Raw genomic sequence first — 13,941 nt, 5'->3', positions numbered from 1 at the left:
TCATTCAGACACACGCAGGAACCCGCTAGAAGACACAGCCATGCCCTAACCTCAAGAACACGCCTGCACCACGGACTGCAGGGAGAGCTGACTTCAAAAGGCAGCGTTTCGGGGCCCTAGTGTCCGGAGGTGCCATGTTGCTTGCACACTTCCGCCACAGGAAAAGTGACCACCTCTGGATAATATGTTTAGAGGCATGGGGACCTTTTCAAACCGCAGAAGCACATGAGGTCATCCAAGAGGCATCAAAGGTGAGCCCAAGGGCCTCCAGGGACTGGCCCGGCCACTGGGAGGCCTCCTGGCCCAGCACCAGACGCACCTCGCGACCCTTAGAAACAGGGCCCTGCCTGCCTCACACGTGCACCATGTGCTGCTTGCAGCCCTCTGTGTGTCGGGGCGGCTTAGGAAACTGAATCTGGGTCGCTCACCTAGAGAACCCCTCAAAAGCAGCACTCCCTGGTATTTTCTTCGAACAAAGCCACGCGCTCAGTGTTAACCACACTCATGCGCTGAGCCGGCGTGGCTGCCGGATCCATGCCGCAGACCTCCACCTTCCCGTGGTTCCAGCTCTTCGGCTAAGCCCCTGGGCTCCCTGCCTCATTCACGCCAGGCAGCGCCCGTGCTGGGCCAGAGGTGGAGCCCGCCAGCAGCGAGATGCCGCTCCGGGTGGCCTGGACGGCGTAAACGAGAAAAAGCGCCCTTTCCTCTGGGAGGGAGCAGGTCCGCCAGGGCTTGGGGGTGGCCAGTGGGCGGAGAGGTGGAGCTCAGTCTCCTTCCCCCGCCCTGGGAGGGGCCCCTGTGTGTGGAGGCCCTGGCTTCGAGGAGCGCACTCACCCCTTTGCAGATGGCCACAGCCTCCTTGGACATGGACTTGGGGTAAGCCACGTTGTGCTCCATGATGGACTGGAAGAGTTCATCCTCGTCCTCCCCTTCGAAGGGCGCCTGCGGGACAGAGGACAGGTGGGCGAGTGGGCGAGGGGATTCCTGCCTGAGCCTCCCGAGCCAGCACCTCCGCCCTGGCCCACGGGGAGGCTGCAGGCTTCCAGCGAGAAGAGGAGGAGAATCGGCCAAGACTAGGGTAGCCACAAGGCACGAAGTCAGAGAGCTTCAGACTGATGAGCGGGGATCAAGCTGACACTCTCTTGCAGGGAAGCCACACTTTTCCTACAAATCATTCAAATTCAATTACCTGCCCGGCCAGCATCTCATACAGCAGGACTCCGAATGCCCACCAGTCCACCGACTTCCCGTAGGGCTGGTACGCAATGATCTGGAAGACAGAAGGCAGCCCGTCAGGGGGCGAGCAGGTGCCTGCAGCCGGATACCGGACACACACCTTTGCAGTGAGAGTGGACGGCCAGGTGGCGGGGGAGGGAGGTCACCTGCCTACTGCGAAAGGTTAAATGGACTGTCCCAGTCCCAGGTGCAGGCCACCGTCTAAAACAGTGGACAGGGAGCTGGTGCCAGGCAAGCTGCTGCTCCCCATGGGGGAGGGGTCTCCCGGCAGCGGCCTCAGGCCGGGGATGCCTGTGCATGCCACATGACCTGTCGAGTCACTGCTATGTGCGCTTTTTTTAATTTTAATACAGCGAGTGTGAACTTTTAAGAAGAAAAACTGTATTTCTCATTATAAAAGTAATAACATTTATACAACAATGTGAATGTACTTATCGCTACTGAACTGTACATTTAGAAATGGTTAAGATGGCAAATTTTATGCTTTTATTTACCAAAATTTAAAAATTTTAAGTGAACACATGTAATAGCATTTATTAATATTTTAATATTTATTTTAAAATATAGATAAGCTAAGAGAATCCCATTAAAATCACCCATAATCCTTTATCGAGAGAAAACTTATGATTGATATTTGGTCTATTTCCTTCTAGATTCTTTTCCATGAATAGAGATTAAACTCTGTGTGTATGTGTTTTACATAAACATAAATACTTTGATGTGTGAAATATTAATAAAGTACTTTAGTCACTTAACATTTCCATGTTAATACCTCTATGTCAACATACTCAGGCTTAACTTGATATAGCGTCCCATTGCCTGGCTACAAAACCTGTCTCACCAATTCCCAACAGGCGAGGTTTCTCCTGACGCTACAATACAGACTCTTGTAACGAGGCATTTCCACATCTGTCCCCTTATTTCTGTAAGTCAGGGCCCTAAGATGGAAGGCAGTGTGGAGGCAACACCCTCCCTATTTACACACTGTATTATACGTTTCTATGTACAACTTTACAAGGGCACAAATAAAGTGGTACTTTTTTTAAAAAAGAAAAAGATGAATTCCTAGAAGCGGATTTTCAGGGCTCAAACACTATACACAGTGATCAGGGTTTTGACACTTATTACCAAACTGCCAGGGCATGGGAGTGTCTAGAATACCGATGAGCACCCACATTTCTGATAGGGTGTAACGCTCTGTCGGAGGGGTTCAGAGGTGACAGAGCAAAGGTGGAGGTCAAGGTGTGGGAAAGCAGTCCAGACGTTGGATCCTGACCGCCACACCCTCCCAGCTGTGTGACTTGGAAGGAGTTGCCTACCTTCTTTAAGCCTCAGTTTCCTCAGTTTATAACAGTACCCATGTCATAGGGCTTTGTGAGGATGGAAGAGAAACATGTGCCTTCACATATTATGCCCTCAGATGTTTGCTATTACTGGGAAGTCCTGTAACTCAGTGACTGCTTGTGTGGCTAAATAAGTGCAGCCAGACAAATGGGGTCCACCGATCCAGCGCCGTCTGCCACCCCAGCTCCCAGGCGGGTAGAATGCGCTCGCGCGTGAGCCCCAGAGGACGCGGAGCTCCGTGGGGACTCCTGCACACTTGTGAAGCACGTCACCTCGACTGGATCCCCACGACAACCTAACGCAATCCTTCCACAAAGGAAAGCGAGCCCGAGGAGGCGAGAGACGCTGCCGCAGGATGTGGCTGCGGATGGCGAAGCCGGGAGGCCCGCCTGCAGCTTGCTCCTTGCAGGCTGCAGAGGGGACGCCTCCCCACCCGTGTGTGTGTGTGTGTGCATGTGTGCGCGCGTGTGTGCATGTGCATGTGTGTGTGTGCGTGCGTGCATGTGCGTGCGTGTGTGTGTACGTGTGCGTGATGTAAACTAGGTTCCTAGAAAAGGACCTGCTTTGGTGAAAGAGAATGTAGGATTTAAATATTGTGCCACGCTATTAGTTACATGGGGCCTCCAGTCACCAGTTCCATGTGAGGTGACAGACAAGCCTAGGATGTCCATTTCCAAGATTCTGCGCCACACCCTCAGTCCCATTCCTTAGAAACCAGTAGCAGACTGTGCATACAGTCACCTCTCTGGGCACCAACTCAGAGAGAAAGGGAAGTATCATCGCCTGGCACAAATGTTTGTACCATGACCTGTTGGGAAACTCATTCTGCAACTGACCATCTCCTTCGGGAAGGGGGACTAGAATTCGACCTTTACCCTTTCATTTGTACCTGCATCACAGGAAGGAACGCCAGGTCTTCCAGGGCTCAGCACACCTACTGCCTCCCGCCTCACACCAGCCCAGGGGCCTCTCCCGCCTTCACAAACATTCTGATGTCACAATAAGCAGGCACCACATGGCCATGAGCCACAGTAGCTGAAGGAGGATTTTGCTGATTGTGGTGGACGCTTCTGTTGAGTTTCATTAAGCTTTCTCCCAAACCTGGGTGTGTCTGGGCCTGAGCTCTGGGTGTGTGCTACGCGAATCTGCACGTGTGATCTCGAAGGACTGACAGCTCAGAGGGCCGGGGGGCTGCTCCGCGCAGCCCGGGTGGGGGCGCAGTGCAGGCACGAGCTGGGGCGCGCTCACCTCAGGGGCGATGTAGTCCGGGGTGCCGCAGAACGTCTTGGTGGTCACCCCGTCCCAGATGTTCTCCTTGCACATGCCAAAGTCGGCGATCTTGATGTGGCCCTCGGAATCCAGCATCACGTTGTCAAGTTTTAGGTCGCTGTTGTGAACATAAGAATGTAGGGGCTTAATACACGTTATTTATTTTAAGTCAACCAACGGCCACTCACGTTGAGCCAGGCACTGTGCTGGGTGTGTGGGGGACGGAAGGGCGTGTGAAGCAGCCCTGGCCCTCCAGTAGCTGATCACCTGGCAGGAAGATCAGGAAAGGTCCACAAACCCGTGTGTGCTGCTTTTTCCGCACAGCCAACGCGCCCAGCTTCTCGCGAGGCCCAGCGAGACGCCGGGCGGGCGGGAGAAGACACCCGCAGGATGCTGGATGCTAATGAAGGGCAGAGGTCCAGGCGCACCCCACGGACTGACGTGTGTAACTTAAGGACCCCTTGCATTTCATAGAAGAGATTATTTCACAAAATTGTTATTTTTAATATGTTTTTATTGATTTCAGAGAGAGGAAGGGAGAAGAAGTGGGAGAGAGAGATAGAAACATCCACGATGAGAGAGAGTCCCCAATTGGCCGCCTCCTGCACGCTCCCGGGATTGAGCTCCAACATGCCTCTTAAGTTAGTCTGAATTGAGTTGCTGTCGCATTTTCAACCGAAGGAACACAACCTGGACACATATGCTGGCATCTCCTACCTGTGTCTGCGAGGTCTCTTCTTCTGGGGGGGGGGGGGGGGGGGGAAGTGCGGTTCACTTGCACCCGGGCTTGGCGTCCACTATCTTTGGTGCTGTCCACGGTGCTACCCCTGCTTATCTACAAGCCAGGGTCCCTGCATGCTAGCTCAGAACTTAGGGAAACTGGGCTTTGCAGAAACGTGCTTTGCCTACACTAGTCTACATGGTCTGGTCACCAGGGACCCATGACAGCCCCCTCATCTTGATCCCATGCCCCCACACAAGTAGCTGGGCACTGGAGAGAGAAGGGATAAGATCTTTATGTTACAGGAGAGGAGTGTCAGGAGCCACAGGCCTTAGGGTGGAGAACACCCAGGTATACTCGCTGCACATGGCGTGGTTTGAGAGTCCTCTTTTGCTCAATGTAATACCCTCATTTGATACTAAGTTTGGCAGGAAGGCTCTTCTGTGCCCCCCGCCCCGTCCCCGCAACACCCCCAGCACGGTCCTCAGAGAGGCAAGTCTGACACACTCGCTCGCCTCTTCACTGAGGCACTAAATAAAGGGGGGAGGGCTTTGTGACATTGGAAAAGATCGTGCCGCCATGAAGGCAATCTCAGTGACATTAAGAAGCCCACACGCTGTCACGTAATGTTTTTATAGTTTTACTTTATCAATTTCACAAACTCTGTCTTAATTGAGATTCTTTCATGTGAGCAACAAAAGCAAACTCTATTTCCGCCTAAAAAGGATGTTTTAAAGGGAATGGGTAGCTCATGGAGCCTGAGGAGCTGAGGCCCAAGACGGAGGCCTAAGTGCAGCACGGAGCTGGCAGGAAAGACACCCCCCTGCCCCCAGGCTGCCCGGGCACAGACTCGCCCTCCTTCCATGGAGCCCGGGGGCTGCCTTCTGGATGTTGCTACTAAGAACCGCTTCCCCTCTCACTCTGGGAACTAGGTGGGGCCGATTTTGAGGGCCAGTCTCTGCTTCCTCGGTCACTAACTTCCGATTCAAGGTCTCGGCCAGCGTGCCAAGAGGCAGAGCCTGGGCTGTGTGCCTGGCCTGGCCACGGGGGCTGAGCGAGTATCTGCATTTTAAATCTGCACAGTGGGAGGCAGACTCTTGCTACACACAAATGCCGGGGCTCAGATGCCAAGTGGCTTAAAGGGATAATGAATAGCTCCTGAAACCACCTCAGATGTGAGGGAGCGTGGAAGCGCATGCACTCAGGGAGAGAGAGCTTTGGAGTGAAGCATGCTGAGCGCCCGAGATGCTGACCTCAGGATTTTTATGGCCTGAATGGCCATGTCCTGTCTCCCACATCCCTCATCCCAACTGGAAACCTCACCCTGATCCCAACCCAGCTGACAAAGATTCTTATTTCCTCCTCGGATTCCTCCCCTGGAACAAGATTTTCTTCAAGAAACTTGCAGTCCCATGTTCGACCCCCCAGCAACCTGAGCGCTGTACAGGGTCAGGTTCTCAGGTCAACGTGTAAGGGGGAAATCAGAGGGAGCAGCCACCCCAGCCCTGCCTCAGGTTAGGCACAGGGAGGTCACTGGCCTCGATTCACGGCTCATGTCACACAGAAGATGTGTAGCTGCCAGCGCCAGCACTGCATTCGGCGCACCAACATGCTACACCGTGACAGCCGTAGGGGAACTGAGGCTTCTCAGGTCCGCGTGGGCAGTGAGGGCAAGCATGGCGGAACGACCACACGATTATCCCCTCTGTTCCTGTTGCCCCACCACCACCAAGCACCAGCTGAAGCCACTCCCCTCTGACCCCCCCGCCCCCTGGCACCAGGAGTAAAGGGGGCGTGGGGGCTCCGTGTCATCAGGACAAGATCGTCCATCCCCGGCTAAACTTCATGCCGCCACTTCCAGGAGCCATAAGCCAGGACTCTGCAGGCTTCTGGCAAGGCCCCACCTTCCGTCCCCCCATGCCAGCAGCACCCACAGGCCACCACCCTATCTGCTTGAGACCACCAGGCCTGATCCCTTTACGCCTTTTAGTCCCAATTCTTCTGTTGCTTTAAGAGGTCCAGGACTCTGTGGTCCCTCTAACTCTTCAGAACCTCATCCCACGCCGTCTACAGAATGGCAGGCACCACACCACCCAGCACACCGAGCCCCCTCTCTGCTCGCGCTTCCCCCACAGCACTCATCACTGCTCGGCCGCCTAGGCCTGGTTCCCGTGCCTGTCTCCCACCACCAGAGTATCAGTTCCACAGAGGCGGGCGGTTAGGCCTGTTTTTTCACAGCTGTCTCCCCATCACAGTACACGGTGGGATTTGGATAAATGTTTGTCAAATGAATGAATGAAATGGACTTCAATAGACCCCACACGTGGCAAATGCCCTTTGGAAGCCTGAGCCCCTGCCAGACCCTCTTGCGTAGCAGCAGCGCAGCCGGCCCTGTCTGTGGGTGTGCGTCCATGTGGTTGTGAGAACTGCATACCCCGACTCACTGACAGACAGCAGCCCGGCTCAGCAGCCTGCCTTGCATGAAATAGGAGATGGTCTGACTCACGCAGCTGTGATCTTACACTTGCTCCTCCAAACATGGGCAAATGCCAAGTCCCAAACTTAATCCTGTCTTTCAGGGCAAGCTACTCAGAAATCCATTTCTGAATTGTGATTATAGCCAAACAACACAACCCGTCTCATAATAATATGACCTATCATGTTCTGCTGAACAAGATGCTTTGCTTGCTCCCCAAATGTGCAAATGTGGGGTCTCCAGGCAAGAGGAAGAAGTGCTGGGCCCTCCTGCTGAGCCACCTCTTAGAACAGTGGTCAGCAAACCATGGCTCTCGAGCCACATGTGGCTCTTTGGCCCCTTGAGTGTGGCTCTTCCATAAAATACCACGTGTGGGAGCGCACATACAGTGCAATTGAAACTTTGTGGCCCATGTGCAGAAGTCGGTATTTTGTGGAAGAGCCACACTCAAGGGGCCAAAGAGCCGCATGTGGCTCACGAGCTGCAGTTTGCCAACCACTGTCTTAGAGCAAATGGCCTTGGGTTTGAGGCGCAAACCATCCCTGGTGGCGGAGGGCAGGGAGGTGTCGCCACACAGAGCGCCCGAGCTTTGCCAGGGCAGTGGGCGGCGCTGCCTCCGCCTGGTGGAGCACATGCCCGAGTTGGCCTGGGAGGACCCCTCCTCACCACGGAACCTATTTTAAAAGCAGTTAGAGAAGAGGCAGGGACCGGAGGAGCAAAGGCCACGCGGGGGAAAGCAGGCAGCTCACGTACCGGTAAATGATGCCCTTGCTCTGTAAGAAGAACAGGCCGATGGCGATTTCTGCAGCGTAAAATCTGAAATAAACAAAAGCCATGAGAAGTTCAAGGACACCATATGCTTGGCAACTCTCAGAATTCCGTACAACAGTGAACTGGGTGTAGGACATCAATGCCTGTCATGGATGGCCAGCCACCCATCTCATAAAACAAAGTACGGAGTGTGGATGAGTGAGCAGGGTTTAGATAACTGCCCTAAGGATCCACTGGGGTGGGCAGAGGGTCAGCAGTTGCGTGGTGGGGAGGAGGCCATGGGATATGATGTACTAGCTGGAGAAGAGTCGGTTCCGAGTACACTAAGTTAAAATCCTACATAATAAAAGGGTAATATGCAAATTGACCCTAACAGCAGAGTGACCAGAACGACCGATGGACCAGTCACTATGAGGCTCACTGATCACCTCTTGGTCCCTTTCCCCGGCTGGCAGGTTCTGATCACCTGATAGCCACTGTGGCAGGGGCGGGGGCGGCGAGCAGGTGTGAACAGCCGACCTCTCGGTCCCTTCCCCTGGCTGTCAGGCATCGATCACCCAATGGCGAATGGGGGACTGGGGGTGGGTGGCGGCAGGAGGCAGGGTCAGCTGTGGGCAGCTGGGGAAGATGGCCCTGATAGCAGGCCAGGCCTAAGGACCGTACCAGTGCATGAATTTTGTGCGCCAGGCCTCTAGGAGCTTAATAATAGCAGCTGCCATCTGTTGAAGGCTGGCCCTTTCCCTAGCATCATTGTGGGTTATTATCTGTTTCAATCTTAACTGCAGTCTGGTGAGGTGGGTTCTACTATTACCTCCCTGCTCCTTAAATGAGGAAACCGAGGCTCAGTGACATGAAAAAACTTGGCCAAGTTATACAACTGATAAATGGTAGGCCAGGGTGAGAGAGCTCTTACTGAAGGCCGGTTATAGCACAGGGCTGGGCAGGGCTTTGGGGTGTTTGCGCGTGGGCGTCTGTTTGTGTGTGTGCATCTGTGTGTGTGTGTGTGTGTGTGTGTGTGTGTTTGTGAGAGAGAGAGAGAGAGAGAGAGAGAGAGAGAGAGAATAGGATTAAGGCTTATGGTCCACTATTAGAACTTGAAGAAGAGAGACAACTCTGAGCTCACAATGCCATAGCAATTGTGCCAAGATATGCGAGTGGCAGGATTTGGAAGCAGAAGAATGCAACTCTACCAGCATAGAGTGGTCACAGCCTGGGCAGGTGGGAGGACAGGGCAGGGCTGAGCTGAACGGCAGCCTCTGGAATGACAGGATGGGGCCCCGAGGGAACCCCGAGGGCTTGCTGAAGGGCCATGAGATCTTAGCAGACGCCCTAGGCAAGCTTGTCAACCCACCGCATGTCCCCAGGGAAATGCACAGCAAGGTTCTCACTTACACAGCATGAGGCTCCTTAAACCGGCCAACCTGCTGGATGTGGTACATGAGGTCACCACCGTTCACGTATTCCATCACGAAGTACAGGCGGTCCTAGAGGAAGACAGCAAATGGCCCATCAGCACCGGCATTTCTCGGGTTCCAAGCGGACAGCAGGGAATAGCTGGGAGGCATGACCAAACACCAGAAAGCCACCAGCCTCCATCGGCCTGCTCTTTGTTCCCCGTGGGAGGGCGGGGGGGAGGGTGTTTGTGTCACTGTAAGCATGCAGGTGAGCACAGGTGGTACGAGAGCGTTCTTTTTAATCAGTAACTCTAAGTTTATGTTCATTTGTATTGATAAAGATACTTAGCACATGAGTCTGGGGACTTAATAGGCATTATTTAGAATAAAGCTCATTTTAATAAAAAGTAGGCAATATTAAGTAAATCCTATTACAGTTACTAGGTGGCCTATCAAAGCTCCATGATGCCCCCTCCCATGAGTTTCACCTCCTGGTCTTCACATCCTATGTAGTCCCTCCCACAAGGGCTAGGACTGACTTGGTAATCGATAGGATACAGTATCAATGACAGTGTGGGACTTCCCAGACTCGTCAGAAGACATGACAGTTTCCACATTGCTCTCCCTTCAATCACTTGCCCTGGAGGAGGCCGCCATGCCCGGGGACCCTCGGCAGCACTGTGGAAAGGGGCCTTCAGCAGAGGATGGGCCTCCTGCCGACAGCCAGCACCCCTCCCGCCTCATGAGTGGGCCACCGTAGAAGCCAGCCCCTGCAGCCCCTCTCAGACCTTCAGGTGACGCAACCCTTAGCTGGAAACCACAATTTTTTAAAATTAATTTTATTGAGGCGACTGGTTAATAACATTATGTAAGTTGCAGTGTCCAACTGTGTAATACATCATCTGTATATTGTATTGTGTGCTCACCACCCATAGTCCAGCCTCCTCCCATCACCATATATTAGAGCCCCTTTTACCCTCTTCAGCCCTCCCCCCCACGCCCTTCCCCTCTGGTAACTAACATACTGTTGTCAGTGTCTAAGAGTTTATTAATTTTGTTTCATTTGTTGCTTTCTTTTTTATTTCCCACGAATGAAATCATATGATTCTTGTCCTTTCCTGTCTGAATTATTTCTCTTAGCATGATAAAGACCTAAATATAAAACCTGAAACAACAAAATACATGGAAGAAAACATGAGTACTAAACTTATGGACCTTGATCTCAAAGGGGATTTTGTGAATTGACCTCAAAGGCAAGGAAAGTAAAAGCAAAAATAAATGAATGGGACTGCATCAAACTAAAAAGCTTCTGCACAGCAAAAGAAACCATCATCAAAAGAAAAAGTCAGCCAACTGAATGGGAGAAGATATTTGCAAACGATATTTCCAATAAGGAGCTAACATCTAAAATATATAATGAACCCATAAACTCAACAACAAAAGCAAACAATCCAATTAAAAAATGGGCAGAGGACCTAAACAGACACTTTTCCCAAGAAAATATACAACTTTCATCTGAGACCCCAGGGTCAGAATTGCCCAGGGAAGCCACCCCTGAGCTCCCAGCCCACATACATAAGTTGGGCCAAATGACTCCTTTATATCAAACTAGTGGCCCGGTGCACAAATCTGTGCACATTGAAAGGAAATTAATTAGAAGAAATATTTTAATATCGCTATTCGACCTTTCTCTATAACAGAAGTGTCATCCAAATTCACGATCGACAATGACAGATCAAAACACATGGCACCAGCAAGAGCTTTACATATATAGATAAACGTGCTTAATTTGCCCTGCTTTCTGATTTAGCTAAACTTTTTCCAGCCCAGTGAAGCACCCCAACTTCTCTTTCAGGTAATTATCAGCAACACAGCAGTAGATATCAACACGAAGCAGATTATTATTGTAGATCACGCAGGGAGAACAAAGGGTAAAATATTTAACTGTAGCAGTGTTTGACTATATTCTGCACAGTGAGAAAATGTGAAGTCATTTTAAGGTCCACCATTTCTTACTTCTTTTCAGTCGGGTCAAGTTTCTAAGCTTTCTAAATCTCCATTTTCTGGCTAATGAAAAGAAAATAGGATTTCACGGAGTCTCCTGTCTACCTACTCGAGGACTTCTGTGAGGATCAAATGAGATGAGGCATGGGAAATCGCTTCACAGACATTTGGTTAAAGCGTAAAATGTTTGCACCTGGCTACAAAGCAAGTCACGTTCCTGGGCTAAAGAAACTCCAAGGAGGCTAGTCGCTAGGGAGAGGAAGCTGGGTGTTGCTACGTGATGTAATTACCCAGTGCCCACAGCCACCGTTTCCAGGCTGGGCTGGGTTGGGCAGTGGGCTGCATTTTGTGCCATGGGGTCTTGGCAGCATTGGCTGCGATTAGGTGGGGTGTTGCTCCCGGGTGGTGGCAAGGCCTGTGTCCCACTTGGGAGAAGCTGAGTGTTGCTTTGTGGGTGCCAGGTCCATGGTGCTGTTTCTCTGTAAATGACCAGTGTGTGTCACGGGAGCTCCTGCATTGAGTTTCTGACCCTTGGTGGTCAGTGCATGTTATAGTGACCAGTCGGGCAGTCAGATAGTGTATTAGCCATATATATACTAGTAACCCGGTGCATGAAATTCATGCACATTAAAAGGGAATTAATTAGCAGAGATATTTTAATATTGCTATTTGCCCTTTCTCTATAATAGAAGTGTGAGAGATGAAAGGAAATTAGTAAAATGTATATGAAAATAATATATAAATTTATTAATAAACAGTAACAAAAGGATATAACAACAACAGAGGCATGATATAAAAACGACAAAAACATGATTTAAAAACAACAGTGACACAAACAATGACTGATAAAGTGATTAAATTTATTCTAATATCTCCCTGTACATCACATTAAGAGTGAAAACACTTTCAGACTGTTTGACTAATTTCCCTTGTGATGAAGTATTTAGAACTTTAACTGTAACGTCACATGCTCTTCAAACTCGAGAGAAAGCAACATATAGCTGACCATGTGCAAAAACGGGTTCAGATAGGAATATGCCTACTCTGTCTAGAGTTTGTCCTTGTGATTTATTAATAGTCATCACAAATACTGACATCGTGGGAAACCATCATCGAATCAATTTAAATGGGAGGCCAGTGTCAGATGGGGACAAATTAATTCTTGGAATCAGAACAACCTCTCCCTCTGCAGATCCTGTTAATACTTCAGCTTCGATAATATTAGGTCGTAGTCTTTTGATAATAAATCTGGTACCATTACAAAGACCCCATTTACTATTGAGATTTCTCAATAGCATGATGATTGTACCCACTTTCAATTTTAATTTATGACACAGCATTCCCGAAGGAGTAATACTATTAAGAAATTCGATGGGAAAATTTTCCTTTTCAGCATCATCTGTGGAATCAATGGAATTATCACTCAAATATGTGTGAAACGCTCCATCGAGTACATCCAAAATTTCTTCATTTAGTTTTTGAACATGCTCATTTTTTGGACAAAGAATTGCACGTTTAGATATATTTTTAATATTATTTATAGATATAGTATTTCCAAAGGTAGCTTCAATAATAGATCCATTACAAATCATTTCACAAGGGATTTCAATAATATCCATTCCTAAATGAAAACTGCTATCAAGTTTGCCGTCTCTAAGTTTTACTAACCATCCACTATAAGTAGAATCCTCTGATCTCATATTTGTTGTAAGAGACAACTTTCTGAAACATCCCCAAACATTACAGTACTTTAAACTCGTTTGTACTATGGCCAATCCCATAGTATGCGGTACAATACTGAGACATTGTCGAAAATCCCCTCCAAGAAGGAGAACTTTCTCACCAAATACAACATTCAGACTCATAATTTCTCTTAGTAATCTGTCTATGGCATTTATAGCATGACTGGATGCCATGGTGCATTCATCAATAATGAGAAGTTGGGCCTTTTTAATAGTTTTAGCAACTTCACTCTTTAAATTGAGTCTAGAAATTGAAGTTTCATTTAATGGAATCAGTAATTTATATTGGGAATGAAAGGTGCTTCCACCGAGAAGTAAATTTGCAGCAATTCCTGTAGACACTGTGGGTAAAACAGTACCACCACGACCTCTAATATAATGTATTAAAACTTTATACAGATTTGCAGGTGAATAGGATTCCTAGCTGGCAGGGCCCTGACAGCAAGCTGGCCACCTGTCGATTCCATGAGGAATGGGGCTCCCTCGTCCCTCCTGTCAGGGTCCGGGGTGCAGGTGAATGGGGTTCCTGGCTGGCAGGCCACTGACATCAAGCTATCCAACAGCAGATTCTGTGAGGAATGGGGTTGCCTCCTCCCTACTGTCAGGGCCTGGTTTGAAGGCCAGACTCAGTACTTCCACGCTCTGCTTTGAGGGCGGGTTCCTGCCTGAAACCTCACCCTCTGGGGAAACAGCTAGGGGAGGGTGCAGCCATTTCCAAGACGACCCCTGCGGGACTGACTTCCTTCCAGTTGGTCGAGCTTCTGGATGTAATGTTACACCAAGAGTTTTTATATAAGTAGACTAGAGGCGCAGTGCATGAAATCTGTGCACTTAGGGGAGGGGGGTCCCTCAGCCTGGCCTGTGCCCTCTCGCAGTCCAGGAGCCCTCAGGGGATGTCCAACTGCTGTGAAGGCAGGAGAGGCTCCTGCCACCGCCACTGTGCTCACCAGCTGTGAGCCCAGCTTCTGGCTGAGCGGCGCTCCC

At 50.2% G+C, this 13,941-nt stretch overlaps 1 protein-coding gene across 2 annotated transcripts in view; it reads right to left on the bottom strand.

Moving 5' to 3' along the window:
- Nucleotides 1-13,941, bottom strand: part of PRKCB (protein kinase C beta) — a 296,895-nt gene that overhangs the window by 25,697 nt on the left and 257,257 nt on the right. For both annotated transcript variants that reach the window (XM_059692105.1, XM_059692104.1), the window contains exons 11-15: nucleotides 9,210-9,301; nucleotides 7,800-7,862; nucleotides 3,829-3,967; nucleotides 1,190-1,270; nucleotides 835-942 (exon numbers count right to left, since the gene is read on the bottom strand). In XM_059692105.1, coding sequence (XP_059548088.1) covers nucleotides 835-942; nucleotides 1,190-1,270; nucleotides 3,829-3,967; nucleotides 7,800-7,862; nucleotides 9,210-9,301 — 483 coding nt within the window. The remainder of the gene's footprint in view (nucleotides 1-834; nucleotides 943-1,189; nucleotides 1,271-3,828; nucleotides 3,968-7,799; nucleotides 7,863-9,209; nucleotides 9,302-13,941) is intronic.

The sequence above is a fragment of the Myotis daubentonii genome, chromosome 4, assembly GCF_963259705.1.
Source record: "Myotis daubentonii chromosome 4, mMyoDau2.1, whole genome shotgun sequence".
Taxonomy (NCBI): domain Eukaryota; kingdom Metazoa; phylum Chordata; class Mammalia; order Chiroptera; family Vespertilionidae; genus Myotis; species Myotis daubentonii.
The sequence above is the reverse complement of the archived record's forward strand: the minus strand, read 5'-3'. Positions and strand labels throughout refer to the sequence as shown.